The sequence below is a fragment of the Onychomys torridus genome, chromosome 3 (assembly GCF_903995425.1).
Source record: "Onychomys torridus chromosome 3, mOncTor1.1, whole genome shotgun sequence".
Lineage (NCBI taxonomy): Eukaryota > Metazoa > Chordata > Mammalia > Rodentia > Cricetidae > Onychomys > Onychomys torridus.
In genome coordinates this window covers 158,295,995-158,317,330 of record NC_050445.1, presented here as the reverse complement: position 1 = coordinate 158,317,330, position 21,336 = coordinate 158,295,995, and the positions used below count along the sequence as shown (strand labels likewise).

Below are 21,336 nucleotides of genomic sequence, written 5' to 3'. Positions count from 1 at the left end.
CAAGCTCTCTGCTTGCACCATCTTTCTGCACCATGAAACAGCTAGTGAGACAGGTCTGCCCTGAACTGCTTCTGTTAGGTCCTTTGTCTCTAATAGGAACCCACAAACAACTACATTATAGGATTTGTTCTCCTTCCCCTTCACCACACTCTTTAGTTAACCCAGAATTCATGTAAAGGTGGGAGGAGAGAACCAACTCCACAACACACAACTAATGATTGCTTAATGACAGTTACGATGTTTATTCCTATGGTATGCAATCATCAGGTTACAAAGCACACACAATACCACCCCATTAAATACAAAAGACTGCACAGGCAGTAAAAATGCATTCGTTTTATAATCAGATACAAAATGCACTTAGATACACCTAACGACAGTCACAGTGTTCAAAAGGCTCTTCTTACCCTTAATGTTACCACTCGTGCTTTGGGGTTGCGAATTGACGGTCCTGACGACATGTAAGCCGCAGTGTCAATCTCAATTGGAAAATGCTTTTCACACTTCTCATCACTGTCTAGTGCAGCTGGCCACTCAGTGCAGAAATCTGAGACGATAAAGTTACACAGCTCTGTAAGTGATGCCCACTGTAACATGAGCCAGCAGACAAGACAGTCATTGGTAGAGTCTGGAGTCACAGAAGTGCAAGCACAAGCTCTCCTCTGCACTGGACATGCATGTTGCTATTCCTCACCCCTTTCTTTTGTGGTCCATCCTAACCTGAGAATGTGAGCTTTGGTGGGAGCAGGGATGCTGGGGTATGGCTGGGGGAGCTTACCATGCCCACGGCACTAAAACTGAGTACACTGCCTTGATGGACGTGCCAGGCTCTTCGAGCAATTGCTGTTTAACTCTTCTTTCCCAACAACAGGCAGACAGCTTGGTGCCCAGAGTCCACTGGTAATTCATTCCCAAACCAACATGACTAGATCAACTGACAGGAACTGAGACCCCGGAGGAGCTAAGTCCTGCCAATATTCTTCCCAAAACCGACTTACATCATCGTAAGAGGGTCCTCACACCAACTCCTGCCCTTCCATGTGAACCCAACGAGCCAGTGCAGTAAAATGGAAAACACAGCTTGTCCTCATCTTCAAGTAAGATACCCCAGACAGAAGGTCGGTCTGGGTGTGAGACCTAGACCACAGTCCTTTCCCAAGCACTAATGGACAGGGCTCTCTCATTCCCCGAGCAGAGATCCCAATTTGTTGATGAGGAGTGGCTGCCAGCTTCCCACAGTTATAATAGCGGATTTCACACTGCCCTACTCCTGCCAAGTCTCTGTGGACAGGGCTTTTAGCTGAGAATGAGGATTTCTCATACTGGGGGCGTTTCTCAGTCCTTTAAGAGCCCTGCTCTAAGAAAAGCAATCTGTTCCTCGGTTACAGACGGACCTCACAGACCTAGGCTTGCAAAGCACACTGTGAAAGAAGCTGATCATCATTGTGGACAAGTAACATGGGGGACACTTAGAGGCCCTTCACCTGTGACATTTCCCCAACTTCCCAACAGTAGGACTTTGTTTATCTTCCTTTAGGCTTGGTCACAGTCAGTAAAATGTCACTCTGAGTTACAGTGGCTTGTGCTGAGGCAGTAGGAGGTCATGAATTCAAGGCCACCCTGGGCTACATAGGGAGTGCCAGTCAGATTGAGCTACCCTGCGAGACCCTGTCTCAAATAAAACCAAACCAACCCCCCACAAGACAACGACAAATCCCTAAAGCCTGTATTGAGGGAAGGGAGACATCACTGAAATGGGTAATGCTTTGATGTGAAGAAAAAAGCAGGGCAGGGCTGACCATCATTTCCATTGTAGACTCAGACAGCAATCTATGCCATGACACAGGCCGCCAAGCACTTGTAAGAGACCAGTCTGCTTAAGTACACAGACTGTTGGTTTTGCACAGAATATTTTTTCTTTTAAACTGCAAATAAGTCATTTCAATCACCAGATGATAATTATAGTTTTTACATTAAATTACCTAAGTTATGTGTCCAAAAAACAAACAAACAAACAAAATGCAGCCAAGGAGAAAGCACATAATAGACCCATTAGCGCCTCATCTGATAGGCGCAGCAGTGGGTTGACTTTCAAAAGTCTTGGCTTTTACTTGACTTCTCCACTTGGTAAATTACTGAACTCCTGCATTTCACATTTTCCATTTGCAAGTTAGATATAAAATCTCAAGTGACCTACTTTGAAAGAAAACTGAGAAGAAATGTTGAAAAACCTTGAGTCTTTTGGAAGATGCAATCTCAAGCCAGAGACAGCAGAAGTGTAATTAAGAAATATGAAAATGCTCATTTACACTCTGTACAAAACAGTGCTGCCATCCTGAACATGCTATATAGAAGCCTTGATTTCAGTTTAGGAATTGGAGAACTCCTTTATCAAAACAACCAGTTGCTAGAATAAAAGCACATTTAAAAATGTTTAGAAAATAAAAATGGGGTCAGCACACCATGGCAAGCACATGCTCTAACACAAGCAACAACGCACACACAGAATAAATAAAGTCTAATTTTAAAATTATTTTGTTAAAAATTAAAAAGGTGCAAATGTAACTTACCATGGAGTATAGGAATGCATTTGTGGACTGGCTTTCACAAGATAAGAACATGGAATTCAATCTGTGTCAAGGGGGACAACTGGAACAGCTGTCAATTTTAGAAATGTCCTAGCTTTTGTTCTTTTCCTAAAAAGTTGGAAGTTTTTTGCGCACCCAAGAGTGCCTGATAGGACTATCAGCGAACACCAGGATGCTATCTAAAGGTACTATTTCTTCAACTACGGACCCCCCAACAGCTGTGGACCCGGAAGAACACACACACACACACACACACACACACACACACACACACACACACACTCCTCTGCAGGTTCATCTGTGTGAGCTGGTGGCGCTGCTTTGGGAGGCTGGCAAACCTCTAGGAGGTAGGGCCTATCTGGAGGAAATTGGTATGGGGTTATCCCTCTGCTTCCTGATCTGTCAGGCAGTAAGACAGTTTACACCCGAGCTGTGTCAGCCAGGAGCCCATAGCCACGCCCTCTCCGCCATGACAGATTAGAACCCCTGACATTGTGAACTCAAACAAATCTTCATGTAAGATGCTTCAGTAGGGAACTCTGTCACAGTGACAAGAAAATACTAATATTCCATGAGGGAAGGAGAGAGCCACCATGCAGGTGGATGACATATACGCTAATGTCCAAGGAGCAACAGCCGCTGCTCCAAGTCAGCAGATCTAGAACTGCAGTGGGAGCATGTTCCTGCAGTTACTTGTAACTTATTTATATGCATGCATGGCATACAAGCACATAGTCTAAGTACAAATAAACACGGTCCTCTGGAAGTAAGTACAAGAACTAAGGAGTGACTACAAGATTTTTCGGGATGAGAGGCAGGGATGAAATAGCAGGAGGCTTCTACTATTTGATTAAGCACATATATGTATCACTTTTAAGTTGTCAAGGTTTTAAAACAATTAACCAGGTCAAATCTGTAATTGTGCACTCTGGAGGCAGACGCAGGAAGATCACAGCAAGATCACAGTGGAGGCCAGTTCTATAGAGCAAGTTTCAGATTAACCCTGGTTACACAGCAAGATCCTGTCTCAAATGAGTGAATGAATGAATGAATAAACATTTAAAAACTAAGCTAAGCAACACAGCTGCTGATATGGCAATTTAAGATTTGCTCACATGGTCAGAGAATGCTGCAGGTACTTAGTAAAGCCAGGTCCAGACAGAAAACCTCTAAAGGTACAGTATGTTTAAAAATGTGCTTAAATGCTTAAAAAAAAAAAAAAAAAAAAAGGGTACAGACAGTCATAGAAAAAAGTGAATAGAATAAAGTAATATAAAAAGAATAAGCCATATAAAGATATAAAGAAATACACAGGGTGTCTGGGTCCTGTATGGTGCTTTGTTGACTTTAAGTTTTTTAAATGATAATGTACAAAAATCATTAGCTGCTGAGAGACAGTGGATTATGGAAACTGATCAATTTTATATATATATTTTGGTTTTTCGAGACAGGGTTTCTCTGTAGCTTTGGAGGCTGTCCTGGAACTCACTTTGTAGACCATGCTGGCCTTGAACTCACAGAGACCCATCTGCCTCTGCCTCCCGAGTGCTGGGATTACAAGTGTGCACCACCACCACCTGGCTCCACCTATATATTTTAAGACTATCTTAACTTCAAAATGGAAGTCAGAAAATATATTGCATTGAGGGAGGGGTTATGCCTTTGTTTCTACAGGGAACAAAAAGTTATGGTTCTCTTCAAAATTAATAAAGATGAGATCTGATTGGAGACTTCTTAGAAATCTTGGCTACAAACCAAAAAGACTACAGAGTAGGTGATGTATATCCTGATCCCTCTACTATGGGAAAAGCTGAGACTGGATGAGACGTGATAAATCTTGTTGGCTACAGAGTCCTCATGACTGACTATTACATGCCATCCTTTCATATGGCATGGACAGAGGCTTGGTTATACAGTCCAAACAAACTTAGAAAGATAATAGATGACTTTTACCTGCTCAAACATAAAACAAAAAATCAACTTTAGCTGACTTATGCACACCACATTCCATACTTCTTGTGTTAATACATATATATATATATATAACCTTTTGTTTGTTTGTTTGTTTGGTTTGGTTTTTTCGAGACAGGGTTTCTCTGTGTAGCTTTGCACCTTTCCTGGAACTCACTTGGTAGCCCAGGCTGGCCTCGAACTCACAGAGATCCACCTGGCTCTGCTGTTGCTTTGGAAAAGAGTCTCTGCTTTTGTTTCCACAGAAAGCCATAGGCTATGGATTTGTTCCACATTAAGATACATCAGGTTTGATCAGCCAAGACCACCTAAAAGTTCTCTGATGACACCATGGCCCAGATGATCTGACATCCAAAATGGATTCAAGGCAACTGGCTAAGAGGTTTACCTTCACGGACTATTCCAAAATCCTAAAATTTTCTTTATGTCCCCATAAGATACAGCACCCCACTCCAGCAGGAAGTAGTAAGAAAAACTACGCCCAAATTCCCAGCTGGCTTTGGAGATGTAATTGGCTCACTCATTCTCTAAACCCAAGCACATTGTTTAATAAAAAGGTTAAGAGATTCTTGTGTCCCAAATCAGAAGAGCCCTCTGGTGTGGGAAAGAGAAAAACCAATATTTTATTTAAAACAGGTTGATTATAAATGCAATCTCTTTTAAAGATAAAAAGGGGATATGATATAGATATGATAGGATAAAAGGGTAGATTAGTGAACTTACTTCTAAAGAGCAACAACTCATTTAAAATGTTTTAAATCGTTATAGTTTTTAGTCCATTGATGCAAACTTAAAGTTAATTTTGTTATACTGTGTGTATATTTCTACTCTTGTTTAAGGTATTATGTTTGTACAGCTCATTTAAAATTGTAATGGATAATTAAAAATAGATTAAAAATTAGTCATCTATGATAATCATACTCATAGCCACGTTAGTTTAGTCTTCTAGGTCTACACAGAGATATTTCAAATAGACAGGTAATCTTCAAACACTTCAAAGGTCTACAGAATATGGCATTTAAAATATTTTTAAAATTTGGACTTTCTGGACCGTAAGACATGTCTGCTCCTGGCAGCACCACTTTACTTCAGAGAGGAGGATGGGCATTAAACACACTTCATATGAAGTTTATTTTCACCTTGACAAAAATAGCCATTTGGACAAGAAACTGTTTTTGCCTGGACTGCTTGATTGACTGGACGTACAGGACCTATAGAAAGGTGACCACTAAATTTTGCTTGACAAAATGGTCCTTCAGGTTCCTGCTTCACAGAGGAAACTGCCAGACATTCTACAGGACACTGAGAGAAGTGACCCAGAGACTCTAGCCCTGTGGGCGGAAGACAAAAGCCCCAACTTTACAAAAAAAACATTAGGTGACTGTTCAGGCTGCCAGCTGTCTTTGTCTACCCTGCAAGACACCCAAAAGTTGCTTGCATCATTCTCCCAGTTCTCAGGTAATATTATATCCTTCTGAGGCCTTTGATGTGGTTGAAGACTAGGTATAATTTCTTCAGTTATGATAAAAGATAAGTTAGATATAAAACTGTAGACTCACAAATATTAGATACCTTTTTTAATATTGTAACTATAATTCTTGCTTGATAATTGTTTTGTTATTTGTAATTTTACTATGTAAAAGTTAACCCTCCTTTTTTAACAAAAAAGAAAAGGGGAAGTGCTGTGGATATCACTCTGTATAAATAAAGTGCTGATTGGCCAGTAGCCAGACATGAAGGATAGGGTAGGTGGGACAAGGAAGAGGAGAAGGCTGGGAAAAGAAAGGCTGGGAGGTGACACTGCCAGCCACTGGGATGAGAAGCAACATGTAAAGACAATGGTAAGCCACAAGCCACGTGGCAAAGTGTAGACTAACAGAAATGGGTTAATTTAAGAGTAAGAGCTAGACAATGGTAGGCCTGAGCTAATGGCCAAGCAGTTTAAATAATATGAATGTCTGTATGATTGTTTTATACATGGGTTGTGGGACCGCGGGAGCTTGGTGGAACCTGGAGAGAAGCTCTCCAACTACACTCTGCCTCTCAAGTGCTGGGATCAAAGGCGTGCACCACCACCGCCCGGCTTATATATATTACCTTTAAGTTTGTGTGCTTTCAAAAAAAAAAAAAAAAAAAAGGACCAGACACCAATGAAGACAAGTAGCCCAGGTGATCCAGCCTCTCCAAATGCCTGCCTCAGTTGCAGCTTCCTCAAAAATCTACATCCAGAACAACTTCAAAGCTGCTAACTGAGATGGTACAGCCTCACAGACTACTCCAGCCAAGATAAGCTCTACACTTTCCCATCACACAGAGACTAAACAAACAAACAAACAAAATACCACTAGCTCTCCCAGGCCTCGACCATTATCTCATTTTCTCAGGGGCCCCTAAAGATGCTACAGCCTCCAGACAACAGAAAGCAGTCTCAAAAACATGATGCCCACATTCCCAAGAGGTGGAATATGTGATTTTTGGTTGTTCATGGATTATGGATGTTTATCATCATTTAGGGGCTTGGTTCCAAGTTGTTGTTGGTCACGGTCAGGGAAAAAGCTGAGCAAAGGAGATTCAAGGATCTCTATCTGAAGGGAAAAGGGGAGTACAGCGTAGAAATGACAGGATAAAAGGAAGGACTGTTGAGTCTACTTGTGAACTAAAAAACAACTACTAGTCTCTACTATTTTTCATTGGTGTGAATTTTTATATACTGATATAAATCAAGGTTATTTTTGTTATACTACATATATGTTTCTACTCTTGTTTAAGGTATTATATCTGTGCACCTCATTTAACAATGTAATGTAAATTTCCAGTCCTTGACAGCTATTATTGTTAACTATTTAGGATAATTAAGAAATGCAGGTTAGTAGTTAGTCATCTATAACAGTTAAACTTATAGTCATGTTAGGTATGTTTTCAAGGTCAGAGAGAGATATATTCTATATAAACAGATGTTCTTCAAACACTTCAAAGACCTACAGAATATGGCATTTAAAATGTTTTAAAAATGTAAGGTTTTTCATGACAATAAGACACATCTTCGCTGGCAGCACCAATTTACTTCAAAAAAGGATGATGAGCACCGAAGAACCTCTACATGGAGTTTGCTTTCTATGTGGCAAAGCTGGCCATTTGGGAAAGAAACTGTCCTTGCCTCAGTTGCTGACAATATGCTGTCCAAACTGGACAGGCAGAACACAAAAGAAGGCAACTGTCAAACTTTTCCAAGACAAGGTAAGGCAGTTCTTCAAAATTCCTGCTTAACAAAAAAGTCTGTCAGATATTCTAGGCCCCAACGTTGCAGAGGAATCTTAGGTGACTGTCCAGGTAGGCAGGTAGGTGTCTCTTGTTGTTTCTATAGTTTAGGAAGTTGCTTGCTCTACACTTACTGTATACCCAGCTAATATATCCTTCTCAGGTCTTTGATGAGGTTAAAGAGGAGATAGTTATGGTTATAGTTTTCCTTGCTACCAACTTCAGAAAGGAAACTCACACAAGAGATGTAAAGTATAAAGTCTGAGAGACATAAAAGCTTAACTTGTTTACCTGAGAAAATGTTTTGAGGTCTAAAAAGATAAGTTTTGGATTGGTAATATAAGTTAGGATAGGAAGTAAATTAGGTACAGAACTCTGACTCACCAAGATGGGATAGATAATTAGTATTTTCTCTAAATTTGCCAAATACAAATGGACTGGACATTGTGAATGTAATTCTTACCTAATAATTGTCCTTATTGTATATAGTTTTACTGTGTTAAGAGTTAAAATTTTCCCTTTTTATTTAGACAAAAAGGGGGAAATGTGGGATATTTGTACACTGTATAAAGATGTATTGGTGTGAATGCTGTAATAAAAAGCTGGACAGCTAACAGCTAGGTGAGAGAGATAAACAGGACTTCTGATTGCTGGGAAGAAGAAAGGCAGAGTCACCAGCCAGGCATGAAGGAAGCAAGATGGGCAGCACAAAAAAAAGGGAAGCGAACCACGGAAAAGAATGTCGATTAAAAGATAAGGCTGAGCTTATCTGTAGTGAGATCTGATGCCCTCTTCTGGTCTATAGGCATATGTGCAGGCAGAACATTATATACGTAATTAATAAATAAATCTTAAAAAAAAAAGATAAGGCTAATTTAAGTTAGAAGAAGTAATTAGGAATAAGTCTAATCTAAAGCCAAGCTTTCATAATTAATAAGTCTCCATGTTGTTATTTATGAGCGGGCAGCCCAAAGAAAAATCCATCTACAATCTGCTTCTGTCACTGAATGTATTAAATATTCACAATGGTGTTTATTTTTAAATGTAAAATGGAATTAGGGTAAAACAGTCTACCATCTGGTGATTAAAAAAAATTATGGCTTCACTTTTTTTTGCCTTTTTTTTAGTTTTTTTTTTTTTTTTTTTTTTGTTTGTTTTTTTGAGACAGGGTTTCTCTGTAGCTTTGGAGGCTGTCCTGGAACTCACTTTGTAGACCATGCTGGCCTTGAACTCACAGAGATCCATCTGCCTCTGCCTCCCGAATGCTGGGATTACAGGCTTGTGCCACCATCGCCTGGCTTTAGTTTGGTTTTTGAGATTCTGTTAAACTATCCAGGATAGATTCAAACTGACCATCCTCCTGGCTCAGTCTACTGACCCCATGACTATAGTGTGCATAACCACACCTTGGTTTCGACCTCTATTTATTTTTGATGAGTTTACAGTGTTCAGCAAAAAATTATTGATAAAAGGGCTGAGATGTGGCTCTGCAGTTAAGCATACTGGCTGCTCTTCTAGAAGAAGAACCTAGGTTTAATTCCCAGTACTCAATGGTGGCTGACAACCATGCATAACTCCAGTTCCAGGGGATCTGACACCCTTTTCTGGCCTCCTTGGGCACTAGGCATGAACATGGTATACAAATATACATGCAGGCAAAACACCCACATACAAGACAGTGATAATAATAACAAACATAAACTGCTTACACACTTAACATCTCAAACTACTTACAAATCTTTGTTTAATGGAGAAAGAGGCAGGAGGGTAGTGCCTTCCTGGAGCACTACCACATAACAGGCTTTGGTATGAGTACCATAAATTTCAGGCCACCCTGGGCTACTAGTAAAGAAGAACAAGACCCTCTCAACAAAATAAAAAGTAAAGGAAAGAGACAGTAACTCAGAAGATAAAGTTGTATCTCATTAGACTTAAGATTCTTTGTTATGTTAAAATCAGTCCCAAGTTCCCAGAAGAAAACCTACCTTTGAGGGCTTCACAGTGTCTTTTAATCGCCACAGGAGTCAGATGCAGAAAATTCGGGATCTAGAAATAGAGATGTTTCAAAAGGATAAATTACAGCCAAATCTCCCCCTCCCACCCCCTTTTTCTTGTGAGCTAGAGTCTTGATATATTTCCCAGATATTTTCAAACTCATAGGTATATTTCCCAGATATTTGCAAACTCATAGGTTCAAGTGACCTTCCTGCTTCGGCCTCCTGGGACTACAGCTACATCACCATGCCAGCTCTGTCACCAACACACGAATAGGATATTCTTATACACTAAACCACGGGCCTAATAATCATGTAAGCAAAGTCCGACAGCTCTTCTACAGCATTGGTTCCATGCACAGACATCAATCAGGAAGTGGATTCTATGAGATTCAGTTCTGATACATCAGAATCAGATGGCACACATCTTTCATTTTGTCTTATAAGACAGCAGTCATGTTAAAAAAAATAAGCACTTTCATAGCATTCTTTATGTCATGTATCTACAGTATTCATGTGCAACTCCATTATAAAACCAAAGTCATTCAGGGTGTGTTAGCTCACACTTATAACTCTAGCACTCAGGGAGACTGAGGCAGGAAATCTGTGAAGTCAATGTCACTCTGGACTCAAAAGTCCAAAAAACAATAATAATAATAATGATTTTTGAATGCATGTAAGGATACCAATCTGTCAGTCACCCAATTCTCTAAGAAACTTGGTATATTATTTTTGCTTTACACACAACAACATTTTATAAACTGAATGAACAAAGCTAGCAATTAACTTTTTGAGAAACAGTCTCCTGCAGCCAAGACTAGCCTGTAACTTGTGATGGAATCCTGATCCTCCTGCCTCAGCCTCCCAAGTGCTGGTATTGCAAGTATGCTCCACCACACCCAGCTCTCAACTGACCAGTTTAATGAAATTAGGAATACATTCATGCTGACACAGTGAAGCATAAAGTCAAAATTTAGGAAAAGTCAAAGAGTTGATTACTTTCAAACCAGTAATGTTTACCAGCATAATTTCTTAAAGTGAATCAAGTGTTTGTTTTTTTTTTTTTTTAAAAAGACTTCTTTTCTTTTTCTTTTTTTTCTTCTTTGTTTGTTTTGGTCTTTCGAGACAGGGTTTCTCTGTGTAGCTTTTCACTGGAACTCTTTTGGTAGCCCCAGCTGGCATCGAACTCACAGAGATCTGCCTGGCTCTGCTTCCTGAGTGCTGGGATTAAAGGTGTGCGCCACCACTGCCGGCTCTTTTTTATGTATGAGTGCTTTTTGCCTACATGTGTACATGTGCACTATGCATGTCTGGAGCTGGAGGAAGTCAGAAGGCATTGAATCCCTTGAGACTGGAGTTCCAGATGGTTGTGAGCTACCATGTGCAACCAAAACCAGGTCCTCTGGAAGAGCAGATAATGTTCTTAAGTGCTGAGCCATCTCTCCAGCCCCTACTAATTTTTATAATAATGTTAGGCATGTAAAAAGCAATTTATCTTTAATAAACTCATTTGGAAAGAGAAGTTAAAAAGCATACTCTAAAAACTATGCCAAGGATTGTAGTGGGTCGCCATCCCAGTATTGGCCTGGAAGTTCCAACCCCCATTGATGCTTCGGTAATGGTCACGCCCACAAGGCAGGGCGGAGGAGGAAGCTGAAGACCGAGGATGGAGAGGAGGTCGGGGGCTTGGTTGACGCTGGAGGGAGACCGAGGAGAGTTCTCCAGAGAACACCGCTGGACTGCGCTATACCTTTGCCAGACCCTGCAACCTACCCCTTCATTTGTAAGTTACCCCACAAAATAAACCTCCCTTTTAACTACGTGGAGTGGCCTTAATAATTTCACCAATAAAGTATCTTGAATGTTGATCAGAAAATATTTACTTAAAATCAAGGGGAAAAAAGACCTAAACACTAGGATTATGGGATGGATGGCATTTTGTTGCTGTTCTCTTGTTTTTGAAACATAAAAATGTAAATCTCAGGATCACAAAAGGAATAGCTGATGTAGATCAGGCAGTGAGCATGCTCAGTGACATCAGCCCCTCCTCTGTCTGCACTAAGTCCCTTCATCTGAAGACCTGTCTCTATTTGTATCTGCCTGGAAATGCTCTCCTGGGCAAGTCTCACTAAACTGCTGGGTACAGCTCCTTGTCCAGTTCTGTCCCTCCTTCTCACAACAAACTTTTAGAACTCTAGCACATGGCACGTGGAAACAGGAACAGAAGATACATAGTGAGTTTGAGGCCATTCTGGGCTATGACTTGCCTCAAAAAACGAAAATCAATTAGTCAGTGTGGAATCTGCACTTTCTGATTCTCAGTAGCAGTTTATTTTGCCCTCCTTAGTTCTACTTGAAGGATACACTAGAAAAGGCCACAGAGAAGCCACAGGATTGATCCATCTTTATTAAAATGCCTAAGGTTCTTTGAGTCTTCTTTACCACAAACAGCATCCATTATTACCTGAAAAAAGATCTAAAACTTAAGCTGCGCTCTCGCTCTCTCTCTCTCTCTCTCTCTCTCTCTCTCTCTCTCTCTCTCTCCTGGGCCCTTTAAGAAAGGGTGGGGGTGGGAGACGAGCACTCACCTGTTGTAGAATAATCCTTTTGCATACTGTGAAGATGTTTTTCTCTCATTGGTTTAATAAAGAACTGGCCAACAGCTAGGCAGAAGGGGCTTAGGGGAGAGAGCCAGACTGAAAGAATACTGGGAAGAAGGAGGGCAGAATCACCAGCCAGATGCAGAGGAAGTAGGAGATGAACATGCTGTGCTGAAAAAGGTACCACCATGTGGTAGAGCGTCGATAATAAATATGGATTAATTTAAGTTGAAAGAGCTAGTTAGTAACAAGCCTAAGCTATCAGCTGATAATTTATAATTAATAAGTCGTCTCTGTGTGGTTATTTGGGAGTGGGCTGGTGGGACAGAAAAGTCCACCTACAAATGGTACCTAAAGTCTGGCAATGTATATCCACATAAAACCTGAGAAAGCTGAAGAAAAGGTTCCAAGCACATAAAATGAGGCCAAACATCACTTCCTAGTCTCTCAGTTGCATGCCAGCCCCAGTACAGAGAGAAGTCTCCCAGCAGCTGCCTGCAGGATAGAGCCAGCTGCTAGGCCATAGCACCATACACTAAGCTGAGCTGTGCCAGCAGCTGACACTGTAGCTTAAGATTTGTCTCATGTGATCAGAGAACACAACAGATACTCAAAAGACAGATCCAGGCAAAAGAAACCTCTAAACAGGTTACAGTGTGTTTAAAAATGTACATAGCTTGAGAAGGAAAGGAGAAAGGATATAAACAGAGGAAAAAGAATAGTTTAAAAATGATAAAATACGTAAAAAAGGAATAAAGTAATACAAAAGATAACAAACACATAAAGATGGGAAATACACAGGAGTCTGGATCTTGTATGTTATGATGTTGCCTTTGAATTCTTTGACTGCCGATGAACAGACCACAGCTGCTGAGAGAAGCTGGACTGTGGAGGCTGCTGGATTAAACCAGCCTATGTATTTTAAAATAGAGGGCTGGAGAGATGGCTCAGAGGTTAAGAGCACTGGCTGCTCTTCCAGAGGTCCTGAGTTCAAGTCCCAGCAACCACATGGTGGCTCACAACCATCTGTAGTGAGATCTGGTGCCCTCTTCTGGCCTGCAGGTATACAGGCTGTATACCTAATAAATAAATAAATTTAAAAAAAAAAAAAAAAAAAAGGATGTGTTGCTTTGGGGAAGAGGTGTTTTTGTTCCCCTGAAAATGAAAGGCTGTGATGTGTTCAGGTTAAAGATGATCAGGTTTGACTGAGGAAGACTTCCTGAAAACTCTGGCTACAGACATAAAGAAATAAACCTAGAAAAACTAGAAGACACATAACATATATTTCACCTATTCAAACATAAAACAAAACTATTATCTTTGGCTAACTTGTGAACAACACACAGTCTACACTTGTATTGATGCAGATATGTATGTTACCTTTAAAAGTTAATGTATTTTCAGAGCAAGGGGACCAGACACCAATAACAATGGGTGGCCCAGGTGATCCAACATCTCAGAGCACTTCCGTTGCAGTTTCCTCACAATTCCACATCCAGAACAGATTCAAGGCTGCTGGCTGAGATGATCTGGCCTCACAGACTAATCCAGCCAAGACTTAACTATTATCTTTATTTTCTCAAGGTTCCCCCAAAGATGCCAGTGCCCCCAAACAGTAGGAAGCAGTCTAGAGAAAACTATGCCCACATTCTCAAAAGATGGGTTATGGATATTTGTCATCATTTAGAGGAGATTGGTTACAAGTTGTTACTGATCATGGACCACCCCCCCCCCAAAAAAACTAAACAAATGAGTTAGATTTAAGGATCTCTTTCTGTAGAAAAAAAGGGGGGCAGGGAATGTAGGAATGATTGAAAAAAAAAGGTAGATTATTGAATCTACTTTAATCCAAAATAAAACAACTATTAATCTCAAAATATTTTACATTGTATCGATTTTAGTTTATTGATACAAATTTAAAGTTATTTTTGTTATACTGTATGTATGTTTCTGCTCTTCCTTGGGGTATTGTGCTTATTCAGCTCATCTAAAAATGTATTTCCAAAAACAAACAAACAAACAAAAAAACCAGCCGGGTGGTGGTGGCACACACCTTTAATCCCAGCACTTGGGAGGCTGAGGCAGACGGATCTTTGTGAGTTCCAGGCCAGCCTGGTCTACAGAGCAAGATCCAGGAAAGGCGCAAAGCTATACAGAAAAACTTTGTCTCAAAAAACAAAAACAAACAAACAAAAAACAAATAAAAATGTATTTCAATTAAGAAATACAGGTTAGCAGTTAGTCATCTATAATAATCAAACTTATAGTCATGCTATGTATGTTTTCAAGGTTAAAAAGATTTATTTAGGCCAGGCAGTGGCGGTGGTGGTGGTGGTGGTGGTGGTGGTGGTGCATGCCTTTAATCCCAGCACTCAGGAGGCAGAGCCAGGTGGATCTCTGTGAGTTCAAGGCCAGCCTGATCTACCAAGTGAGTTCCAGGAAAGGCGCAAAGCTACACAGAGAAACCCTGTCTCGAAAAACCAAAAGATTTATTTAGATAAAAAGATGGTCTTCAAATACTTCAAAGACCTATAGAATATGGCATTTTAAATGTTCTAATAACATAAGGCTTTTCATGACAGTGAGACATGTCTGCTCTTGGCAGCAACAATCTACTTTAGAGAAGATTATGGAGATCAAAGAAATTCCACATGAAGTTTACTTTCTTTGTAGCAAAAGCTAGCCAATTTGGGGGAAAAAAAAACTGCCCTTGCCTCAAATGCTGACAGTATACTGTCCAAACTGGACCAGCAGGACACACACACACACACAAAAAGCAACTGCTGAACTTTGCCAAGACAGGGAAGGACAGTTTTTCAGAATCCCCTGCTTCATAGGAAAGTCTGTCAGATATTCTAGGCCTATAAGCCAAAGTTAAGTACCCCAATGTTGCAGAGGAACTTTGGGTCACTGTCCAGGCAGCCAGATGTCCTAGTTGTTAGGTTATATTACTTCCTTCTGGGGTCTTTGATAGAGTTAAAGACCAAAGAGTCATACTTAATAGTTTTCTTTAATTATGATAAAAGGTAAAGTATAAACTTTAGACTCACAAAGATATTTTCTCTAAATTTGCCAAATACAAATGGACTGAATATTGTAACTGTAATTCTTAACTGATAACTGTTTTCACTATATATAGTTTTATTATGTTAAAGTTAAAACCTTCATTTTTAATTAGACAAAAAGGGGGAAATGCTGTGAAATAATCCTTGTATACACTGTGAAGATGTTTTATTCTCATTGGTTTAATAAAGAACCAACTGTCCAATAACTAGGCAGAAAGAGGTTAGGCAGGAGAGCCAGAATGAAAGAATACTGGGAAGAAGGAGGGCAGAGTCACCAGCCAGATGCAGAAGAAGCAGGAGATAAACATGCACATGCAGAAAAAAAGTACCACCATGTAATAGAGTGTATATAACAAATATGGGTTAATTTAAGTTGGAAAAGCTAGTTAGTAACAAACCTAAGCTATTGGCTGAGGCTTTATAATTAATAATAAGTCTCTGTGTGGTTATTTGGGAGTGGGCTGGTGGGACGGAAAAGTCCACCTATACCCACCAAGGAGCTTTCTGAGTCCCGAACCAGCCTCTTACCTTTAAAAGCTCTAGATTCCCCTCCTTTGCCATGGGCACGCCCTTCTTTACTGGATACCCCATTCGAACAGGCAGAGGAACAGCAGAGGGTTTAAATGGTGCTGCAACAGGGTAAACACTGGGCCAGTCCTGGTCAACATCCATCTTCTCCGTCCTAGGAGGTAGTGCCTAAGAAACATGAAATACTTAAAAATTTTAAATATAAACATATTCTTTAATTTTAAAACAAAAGTTGTAACTAAGATACATAAAAGCTGCAAAACACTGACTTCAGGACTGTGAGAAATGGGGAAAGGTGCTTATTGTGCACACCTGGCAACCTAAATTTGACCCTGAGAATCCACAAGGTGAAAAGAAAGAACCAAGTTGACAGGGTTGTCCTGACTTCCACACTCCATCTGTGGCACATATGCCTGCACACTACACACACATATGACAAGTAAAAGACTCATTTCCAATAAATTTGTTGCTTAAGTAAAAAATACTAACAGCATAAATATCTCTGCATAGATACTTCAAACTATGACAAGCTCTCCATTAATGTCACATTTCCTTCACAAGAATTAAACGATTTATGAAGCTTATGAAATACATTTATAAAGTTTATAAAAAGTATTTTAAAAGCACATTTTAAAATAGTTTTTAAAACCTCAATGATGTAAGTCAACAAATGAGGAAATGTAAGAACTTGGAGACTGGGGATGTGGCTCAGTTAGCAGAGTGTTGCTTAGCATGCACAAAGTACTGGAATGGACCCCAGCCACTAGGTATGATGGTACACACCTGTAACACCAGCACCTAAGGGGATCAGAAGTTCTAGGCCAGGAACTAGAGAGATGGTTCAGCAGCTAAGAGCACATACAGCCTCTAAGGTCTCCTTGGATACTAGGCACACACGGTATATGGTGATATTGTGTTCCCCAATATATCGTGCACCCTAATAAATTTATCTGGGGTCAGAGAACAGAACAGCCACTAGACAGACACACAGAGGCCAGAAAATGGTGGCACTCACACCTTTAATCCTAGCCTTCTGGAGGATCCATCCATCTGGATCTCTGTGAGTTCAAAGCCACACTGGAAATAGCCAGGTATGGTGACTCACACCTTTAATCCCAGGAAGTAATAGCAGAAAGCAGAAAGGTATATAAGGCATGAAAACCAGGAACTAGCCTGGTTAAGCTTTTAGGCTTTTAGCAGCAATTCAGCTGAGATCCATTTGGATGAGGACTCAAAGACTTCCAGTCTGAGGAAATAGGATCAGCTGAGGAATTGGCAAGGTGATGTTAGCCAGGGCTTGTTCTGCTTTTCTGACCTTCCAGCTTTCACCCCAATACCTGGCTCCAGGTTTGCTTTTATTAATAAGACCATTTAAGATTCATGCTAAATCCCCAACCCCTAGGTCATACTTCTTACACAAGCAAGTTTAGGGCCATCCTGGGCTACAGGAGAGCCTGCCTCAAAAGGAGGAAGAAACAGTACGGGTGGGGTAGTAGGAATAAGGGAGATAAGAGAGTATAAATATTTAGTGGCCAGTGAAATGGCTCAGCAAGTAAGGTGCTTGCCACAAACCTGACTACTTGGAGTTCAACCCTTGGGGCCCACATAGTAGATAGAGAGAACTGCCTCCTTAGAGTTGTCCTCTGACATTCATACAGGTACCACAACTCACACATACATACGCATTTGCAATTTAAAAATTTAATAATATAGAAGAGGCACTTTGAGATGAACTAATCAAAGTTAAGCAGATTTAAAAATATAAATGTCTCCAAGCCCGAGATAAATGACTTGAAAGCTTAGTCAATCACATTAACACACATGTGTGTATTTAAAAGTGTTACAAAGAAGGGGATGGCCTCCATACAAAAAGGAGGGCTTGGGGTTAAAGGCATGGCTCAATGGCTGAGAGCACTTGCTGTTCATGCAAAGGACCCAAGTTCTGTCCCCAGCACTGACATCAGGTGGCTCACAACCACCCAAAACTCCAGTTCTAGGGAGCTGATGTCCTCTTCTGGCCTGTACAAGCACCAGATATGCATGTGGTACACATAAACTCTCTCTCACACACACACAAATACACAAGTATTTTTCTAAAGTGGGATTTAGGCCAGCAAAGTTTAGTAATGTCCATTTAAATATCAGCATCAGGGTGTTAACATATCCAGAGTGAGAAATGCTCCTCTGAAAATTCCTGCTCTAGATGACCAATGCTTCTCAACTAGCTCTTGTAAAATATTATTTTAAGGTGTGTTACTTTTGTTTATGTTGCATTTGTATAACTCTGTGAAGCTGTGATACTGTGTCTGTCTAAAACATCTGATGGTCTAATAAAGAACTGAACAGCCAGTAGCAAAGCAGGAGAAAGGACAGGAGGGGCTGGAAGGCAGAGAGAATATATAGAAGAAAAAGAGAGATGGAGGGGATCAAAACAGAGCCAGAGAAGAGGAGGACCCAGGGGTCAGCCGTCCAGGTACACAGCAAGCCACAGAGTAAGAGTACGACTTACAGAAGTAAGAGAATGGGGAAAGCCCAGAGGCAAAAGATAGATGGGAAAATTTAAAGTTAAGAAAAGCTGGCTAGCAACCAGCCAAGCTAAGGCTGGTCGTTCACAAGTAATAATAAGCCTCTGTGTATGAATTTATTTGGAGCTGGGTAGCAGGCCCCCCAAAAGAGAAAAACAACCAACAACAACTGGCCTCAAGTCTCAAAGATGCTCAGAGGAGAATAACTGGTGAGATTAAGGCTAACTGCAGAAGGCACCATCAGATAGTCTGTACTCAGGCTTTACACCTGCTTTCTGGGCATGTATGAGTGAGTCTACCTCCTAAAGCTGATGCATTCTTAGACTAACTACTAACAGGGCTGTGGCAGTTGCCCAGAGACCTTGAGAATCCTCCTCTGGCAGTACCCTCGGCCTCAATTTAGGACTTCATAAATCATTAAGATAGAGACAAGTAAAGTAAATACATGTGTACCTTTCTTCTCATTGGCCTTTCACCTCTGAATGCCGGACCTAAAAGACAAAAATTTGTAATGTAGCATTGTTCAAAATCAATGGCCTGTAGTTCTAACACAACTTAAGGCATTTACTAACATGAAAACGGAACGATAACCTATTTTCTTCAAGGTTAAAACAGAAAGTGGGAACAAAGTAATTCCATGGCAATGATACAGAGAACTCATTATCTAGAGAAATACTGCCTTTCCTTTATGTGAGAGGGTCTTACACTGCAGCCCAGGCTAGTCCTTAACTTGCTGCAATCCTTCTGCCTCAGTCTCCCAAGAGCTGATATTATAGAGGTACACACTCAGCTAACAAAATATTTGCACTAATTTTAAAGTTTGTAGCACAGTAGGTTCATGTTCTCAAATTAAAATACCTAGTATTTGAATCTTTAAAGGTACCTGATTTGAAATGTCCAATGATAAAAATTACCAATAACAAACTCATGAACAGAACACTTAAGTCACAGGACTGTAGAAGATGATTCCTCACATACCAAAAGTACTTTTAACGTAGCTCACTTTTATGCATGCTGTAATGAATACTTTGGTGTGGAAATAGCTACATTACTAAGAACTTTTACATGTACAGTCTACGCTAGACTACTCATTATCACTTCATTTAGCCTTTCTTATTATTTCAAATACAATGGTCAGTGCAGCACAGCATATAAGATTCCTCATGCTCTGGTCCACTGTCTCTGGTCTCACCTCTAAGAGCTCCACAGCTGCAATGTGCTTCCCAGGCCTTTCAGTCCATCTCTCAACTCTGTTCTCTGCTTGAACCACTCTCTCCCATGATCCTGGCTCTTCCCCTTCCCTCTTTTCTTCATCTGACATATTTCTATTCATTCCACAATGTTCATTCTTTCAAAAATTAATTGCTACTATTTATCACAAACTAGGAACACAGTAATGCATACAATACAGCTTTTGCTCTCAGTATTGCAGCTGGCCTGCAGACGGTCTAGGCCCCACTACTGACACTTGTGTTGCTGGTCTGCGGAGACTCTGGGCCCTATTACTGACACCTGTGTTGCTAGCCTGCAAACGGTCTGTCATGGGATGTCTCCACCTCTGTCACCATGAGAGTCAAGTCTTCTATGGAATCCCTTTTTAGTTTATACACCTATCCTAATTAGGGTTTCTCTTGCTAAAATGAAACACCAGGACCCAAAAGCAACTTGGGGAGAAAGTTTATTTGGCTTACACTTCCAAATCATAGTTCATCATTGAAAGAAACCAGGACAGGAACTCAAACAAGGCGGGTAGCTGGAGGCAGGAGCTGATGCAGAGACCACAGAGGGGTACTGCTTACTGGCTTGCTCCTTATGGCTTGCTCAGCCTGCTTTCTTATAGAATCTAGGACCATCAGCCCAGGGGTGGCACCATCCACAATGGGCTAGGCCTTCTCCCATTAATCACTAATTAAGAAAATGCCCTACAGCTGGATCTTATGGAAACATTTTCCCAATTGAGGTTCTTCCCTTTCAGATGACTCTACCTTGTGTCAAGTTGATATAAAACTATCCAGGACAATTCACTCCTTGTCAACTTGACACACAAACATATCTCTGTTAAGTCATAACCTTTCCTTTCTACTTCATCCCCAAGACCACACATTAACATCAAAATCACAACACAAAACATACAAATTTTCAAAGTCCCACAGCCTTTACAAATTAAACACTTTAAAATTCAGTCTCTTTGAAAATTCAGTCTCTTTTAAAACCTAAAATCTCAGTCTCTCAGCTGTGGGCTCCTGTAAAATCAAAAGCAAGTACTTTCTTACTTGAAGAGGGAAGAACCAGGGCACAGTTACAACCTGAACAAAGCAAACCCAAACTCCAAAATTATAAGCAACTCAATGTTCAATTATGTGGGATTCACTCATGATTTTCTGGACTCCTCCAAAGGGATTATTAGGTCACTTCTCTGGCTCTGTCCTCTACAGCACAGATAGATTGTCTTCTAGGCTCAGGCCAGCTCCACTCCACACCGGCTGCTGCTTTTGGTGGCTATCCCATGCATGGTACCAGCATTTCGAAGTGTTAGGCTCTTCAGTTGCACTAGACTGCACTTTTACCCATAGTCTCTTCTGGGCTACCTTCATGGAGCAAAGTCTCAACTTTTCTCCATGACCCTCCAATCCTGGGCTTCCAAGGCTACTCCAGCTGCACCTTCAATGGCCTCTCTTGGCCTGTCACGATGCCAGCCCTCTGCTGCTTTTCATGACCCCTCCATGCCTTCAAAACCAGTACCACCTGAGGGACTCTTACATTACCAAGTTCGGCTGCCAAGGGAGGTACAATCTTGGCCACCTCTG

General features: G+C 40.7%; 1 protein-coding gene across 1 annotated transcript in view; it reads right to left on the bottom strand.

Annotated features, from left to right (window-relative positions):
- Mrps35 (mitochondrial ribosomal protein S35) overlaps positions 1-21,336 on the bottom strand; it is a 38,171-nt gene that overhangs the window by 13,788 nt on the left and 3,047 nt on the right. The window contains exons 2-5 of the mRNA XM_036182235.1: positions 18,983-19,020; positions 16,005-16,172; positions 9,803-9,863; positions 408-547 (exon numbers count right to left, since the gene is read on the bottom strand). Of these exons, the coding sequence (XP_036038128.1) occupies positions 408-547; positions 9,803-9,863; positions 16,005-16,172; positions 18,983-19,020 (407 nt within the window). The remainder of the gene's footprint in view (positions 1-407; positions 548-9,802; positions 9,864-16,004; positions 16,173-18,982; positions 19,021-21,336) is intronic.